At 36.4% G+C, this 6,163-nt stretch overlaps 1 protein-coding gene across 1 annotated transcript in view; it reads right to left on the bottom strand.

Annotated features, from left to right (window-relative positions):
* Positions 1–3,555, bottom strand: part of LOC104462985 (ELKS/Rab6-interacting/CAST family member 1) — a gene marked incomplete at its 5' end in the record, with an annotated part of 96,807 nt that extends 93,252 nt beyond the window's left edge. Inside the window, 2 exons of the mRNA XM_010075151.1 lie at positions 1,276–1,431; positions 3,481–3,555. Coding sequence (XP_010073453.1) covers positions 1,276–1,431; positions 3,481–3,555 — 231 coding nt within the window. The remainder of the gene's footprint in view (positions 1–1,275; positions 1,432–3,480) is intronic.
* Positions 3,556–6,163: the final 2,608 nt, after the last annotated feature.

Raw genomic sequence — 6,163 nt, 5'->3', positions numbered from 1 at the left:
CAGCAGGAAAATAAATTAGTAGATGGAAGAGATCCAGAACCTGAGTAGCTGAACAGATCTCTAGGCCCACAAAGGGAGAGAAGAAGGGGAAATTGAAGAGTTGCTAACAAGGGGAGAAAGAAAGAAGGAAAGAGGAAAGAAAGAAGAAAGGATGGAAGGAAGAGGTGCTAAAACCATCTCTCCATTCCTAATTTGAAGGGGTATCCTTCAGTTTCTAGAAGCAATGTAGTGGGATAAAGGGCAAAAGTATAAAAGAACAGATGTGGTTATCTTGAGGTAAAACAATGAGCTGGCATGAGTGAAGTGGAAGAAACACATACTCATTACACGTTTCTACCTTAGGGCAAGTAACACTTCTCCAATAAACTTTTTCCAGCCCTTTTTTTCAACAAATAATTTCAAGCAGGACATACGCAGTAGGTTATAATTGTTCAGGACCTAGTAGAGTAATTTTTCAACCTCTGTTCCAGGATTTGTACATTGCTTGCAGTGAGTACGCAAAAACTAACTAAGAAAAGCAGGACTGCTCACAATATACTTACATTTACTGTACAAGGTGGCCTGAATCTTCATTAGTAAAATGTTAGGGCTCACTAAAAGACTGAGAAACACTTCTTTGGGAGAAACAAAGAATGAATTGACTTTTGGCTACAGAAAATTCAGTAGCCAGTGTCCATATTTATACCTGACGATCAACATGTCTCACTGCTGTACTTGTCCTCTATTCCCAACGGCATAAATTAATGTTGGCACAACCACTGTTGCAGTCTACTCTCATTCTGACTCCACTACTGAAAGAAGAGTATAATGAAGAGCCATTATAGTGACAGTTCATGCTCTTTTCAGCCTTTATGTAACAAAAAGATCCACTAGTTATAGTACAACAGCTGCAAAAAGAAACACTCTTTTTCCAGTAAACTACATTTGAAAAGACTCTAGACCAAATAAAACCTAAAACTATAATGGATTAGCAATGATCTAAAAATAAACACTAAATCCTTCTGAAATACAATAAAGTTAGGCGTGACAGTAAAAGCAGAATTTGGGTCATTGACCTTACTGAACCATCACTATAATATTTTCAGATTTGAATTTTAAATTCTCTTAAATATTTTTAAGTTACTTTAGTGGTTTCATGGCAGAATACAAATAAATTCTGCTTCCCAGAACTTGAATGGGAACCCAGACCCTGACTCCTTACTGAAGGATGAAAATTTCTCTCATCTGTTCGCTAAGCAAAGTTAATCTTACTACTGTCATTTGTTTTCTCGATACCTTATTTTTCATGAATTTGGAATGACTACGGTACACCTCCATTTGCTTCATTTCCTCTTCACGCTCCTCTGTGCTCAGAGCTCCATTTGACTTCAACATCTGAATCTCCTCTTCCAAATCTCGGAGGCCACGCTCCATGGAAGAAATTTTTGAATCCTGAAAATTATGAGAAGAGACAGACAAAGATACACAGTTAGCTGATTTGTTAACATACCACTGGAGCAAAAAAAATAATTTGTTGGACATGTACCTGCCCTTGAAATTTACTCCTGAAGTTCCTACAGAAATCAGTCTACACCTCTTTACATTGCATCTGTCTGAGTGCTCAAGTACTCACTTTTCAATTTTTTATAACTTTCAAGGAAAGCAAGAGTTTAGTACTGGAAGAAAACATGGCTAGGGGCAGGGACACAGTATATGATGAATAAATAAAGGAACATGCAAAAAGGTTGCCTTGTGATGCGAACCAAGCATAAAACAGAGAACTTTAATTCTAACTGAATGAACAGCAAAATGTGACTGCAAGAATGCCAAAAAAAAAGGGTTTATGCTTCTAGTAATTTAAGTGGGGTCAAAAATGAAGAACACAAAAAGCACTATAAGCAAGGAAAAGATGCAACAATCTAGTTTTGAGTGGACAATCCAGTTTTGAGCAGATAAAGCAGCAGAGGATTCTTCAAGCATTCTGGCTCATATATGCAACATATAAAACATTCCCATGGTTAAAAAATATACATCTTGAAAAAGTCAAATACCATTATCCTCACAGTTTTACAAGATGATCAGAGGTTTTCAATCTATTTGATTTACTGTTTCTTTAGAAGTCTTATGCATTAGGAATAGCAAGAACAGATTCATACAGCACACAGAGCTTCACGCATACTCATGAACATGGATACGCATTTATGAATTGCAGCCTCTTAATGAAGTCTACTTTTTTAAAAATTTAATTTCTCCAAAATATTTTGGCTTTTCTGAAATACAGGCAGGATTTGAAACTACTATCCATTCTTTCATGGATCAATCCTTCAGAATTTCTTTTTGTCTGATAATCAAAGCACAGCTGAAAAAAAACCCATGAAACATTTCAGATACAGGTTTTCAACCATAAGATTTTTCTAAAGGATCATTATGAAGATCTGGTCAGATCTCTCGCTTAATGTGTGATGCTTAAGTTAAAATCGGTAAAGTGGACTTTTGCAACAAAAAATTAGAGAGGTAATAAGGTGAAGTGATACGTTGTAATTTACAACAGTATTTAGTTTCAGTGCACACATCATTTCCCAGAAATACTGGTGTTTCTCTTTTGATAGTAAAGACAGCTTATTATTACCAGATGGTCAATTAGTTTTCATTACTATGGGCCACAAAGATGCTAAAAAAAGAAAGACAGTAAATGAAAGGCTCCAGAGCAGAAAGATGGGAAATTACTAAGGAAAACATTGAGATGGAGTCAAAAGAGTTGGAAGGGAAAAAAAAGAAGGAAAATAAAAGAAAAAGGGATGGACAAAGAAGGAGGGAGAAAGAGAGGATACGAAAATGGAAGTGAAAAGTTTCCAAAGACAGTTTCCAATTTTTTAACTAAATTTGTCCAAACACTATCTGATGTACTTTATGGACCATACAATATGAAATATGATTGCAAACCACACACTCCACCTGTGGCTCCTGAGCTCTTGGCAAATTGCCATTTTTCCATTAGATGCTTGAGTTAATGGTTTAAGAATTCAATCACAAATTCATCTAGAAAAGTTAGGTTTACAAAAGCATACAGACATCCCTCTAGCTATATGACCCATTCTTTAAGTGGGTTTTGAGTTTGCAAATTGCTGACTGTTGACACACAGAACTTGAAGCAATATTTAAAATGTTGATGCTATGAAAAGAAAATAACCCACATCATCATGAAAACCTACTAATCCATCATTCCCATCCTTGTAATACAAAGCACTCTTGGTTAATTGAAAGAAATCTGTATATGCTGCTGCAGGTAGACAGAAGGCAGGTTTCTACTGTGTCATGAAAGAGCTCTGTCTGTTCACTGATCAATAATAAATAATAAAATAATGATAAACCATAAAATTTATATAAATAAACGTATTTATTTTAAATTAGGAGACTGACAGACATATATGGTATTTGGGAGAGTCACTCTTCATATGAAATCTCATTTTCAAGAGAACCTGCCTATATGCAATAATTTACCTTCATCTCAATAACAGTTTGCAGAGCCTTTGTCTTGGCTGTGTCAGGAGCATTTTCAAATCGACGATGGATCTCCTGTACCAGCAGAAAAGAAAGCAAGAGTTAGCCTAATGGCATTTTGGCCCACTTACCAAATACAAACAAAATTACTAGAAGCTTCTCTTTCTAATGCATAGCATAATTCAGTGCTCTTTTCTGATGCTACCAGTTCATACATTGCTTTATCATTTCTCATATCAAAGAAAAGATAGGCAAAAGTACATTCAACAGTATCACAGCCTCAGTTAAAAAGGCATGACAGAAACTGCATCTCTGACTACCTACTTACTCAAAATAAACTTGAAATGACAGCTGAGACTACTAAAAACCCCTATCATCTGCCTGGTAAACTAATCTAAACTATTACTAGTTTCTCATGGAAGACATACACGTAATTTATTTGACCAGATTCTTACTGAAAACAATAATGCCGTGGTCTCTGTTTCAACACGCTATACAGTGCAGTTGTGTTGACTTCATTTTTCCAACTTTTTACCCTGGAGTACCAACATTTAATTACGTATGATGAAAATCTTTCTCGACTGGGCCTTAAACTTAGCTGAAAGCGCATGACTGGATAGCATATTGCTCTAGAAACACAGAATATGCAGACAGGAGGATAAGAAATGGCATGTGATATTTCTGTTGATGCAAATTGACAGAACTAGCGTGCTTCAGACTGATTGCTAAGGAATTAAATGATAGAAAGCTGAAACAAATTGTTCTACCATATAAAGTAGTTAGGGGTTTCAAACCAAGAAGTGGGAATACAGGAGAAACAACATATTATCTGTTCCACTTTTTTATTATTTGTCTTAAAATAATATTGTCCTTACACCACACACTAATATTAAATGTAGGATTATGAATACTGTTAGAATTTTAATAGTATATGACATAAAAATACTTTGGTGCCCATAGAATATGAACTCTGATATCACTTAACCTAACAACAAATTGTATATGTACACACACACACAGCTTAGCCACTCACTCCCCTCGAGAACGTAAAAGACATATCCCAAAAGCTATCTCAAAACCTCATATTTTCCATAGACATGGTGAAGAGATAACATTTTGCACGGTAGTCATACATGCAACTTGTTGCGTGTGATTAATCATTTGAATGAGAAAGGTAGAGCTGTACAGTGCTTTTCAAAATACTGAAAACACTACGTGTCTTGTAAGACTGTTAAGTGTTCTTACATAGCTGTGAAGTGAGCAAGATAGAAATGTTTAGCGATACGACAAGGGCTGTAAAAAAGAATTTTGCATAAATTAGGCACAAGGACTTTTGCATAAGTTGATGCCTGTGAACGGCAATAACAAGAAAATCCAGTAGAAGGTTTGTCTGTCTTTAAATACCATACTGGTGTACTTCCTGAGAAAGTATTTTTTACAGGTATGTTTGCAGTGTAGGGTGGTATTTTATGAAAAAAAAACCACCACCAAAACACAAAACAAAAACAAACAAACAAACACACAAAACCTTCCTAAAAAAAACCAAACAAACAAAAAAAACCAAACCAAAAAAACCCAGGAAAACCCCTCTAAATATATTTGTTTCTCCCACAGACAACAGAAAACTTGAGAGCTTCTGGTCATGTATCACTGACACCATATGGACTAGAGTGGAGCAATACCATTATTATTATTATTCTACCTACTTGTACCTGCATTCACATAATGAATTTACTCAAATCTAAACAGTCTAGTCAGGATTTTCTTTTGGACCAAGATCTCCTGTATCTCCTACACATCCAAAGAAAGGGCAGTGTGCATTCCTCTCTGTTATTCCTCTCAACTGATAGCTGAAGCACAACATCACCAGCCTTCCACACTGTCGGTCTCTATCACTCTTCCACTTTTCCATCTGCCTACAGGGTTAGGGGCATGCTTCTTTTTGTCTACAGTCAAACAGATACAGCTTTAACCTATTCAACAGGTTTTAAATCAACGAGGCAGCCACTTTATCTTGAATATACTGATATTAAATCTAAAGAGGGGGAATATACTATACCGAGATGCTCTTCCCAGGAGGTTGATCACAGGGCCATCTAAAGACTGAAGGCCTTATCTCTGGGATCTCTCCTTATCAGAGGTGTAAGCTTTCTGGAAGCAGACAGCAGTCAGCCCAACCAACTGAACCTTACTCTACCATTTCCTGTGCCCTCTCAGAAGAAGAAAAAAGAAGCTGTCAGCACACTGGATGCTATCAGTACAAGCTGGACCAACATCCTCATGTCATACTCCACCCTCAGCATCTTCTTGAGACACATCAGTGAAACTACTTTCCCAGTCTGTCTCCATGACTTACTATTCCAGTCGCCACCTTTTCAGAGGTAATATTTTAGAGATTCATTTGGTTATGCTGCTACATGTAATGTTAGAAAGAAGCTCATAATGAGTTTGAATTTGCTTTAAAAATGTAATTTCAGCTAAGCACAGGACAGTTTGCTACATACTCTGCCCACAAGAAACTAAGAGCTTATCTTACTACTCTCAATTAAGGATGATGAGCTTCTAACACTCAAGACCAGCCTGAGCATTTAGAAATATGACAGGCAGCAGATCCAACACCCTCCACCTGTTTCTCAGTACTCTTACCAGTACCTGTCATGAAAAACATGAAAAACATGAAAAA

Source organism: Pterocles gutturalis, unplaced genomic scaffold (assembly GCF_000699245.1).
Source record: "Pterocles gutturalis isolate BGI_N339 unplaced genomic scaffold, ASM69924v1 scaffold9852, whole genome shotgun sequence".
Lineage (NCBI taxonomy): Eukaryota > Metazoa > Chordata > Aves > Pterocliformes > Pteroclidae > Pterocles > Pterocles gutturalis.
This window is presented reverse-complemented; position numbering and strand designations above follow the sequence as displayed.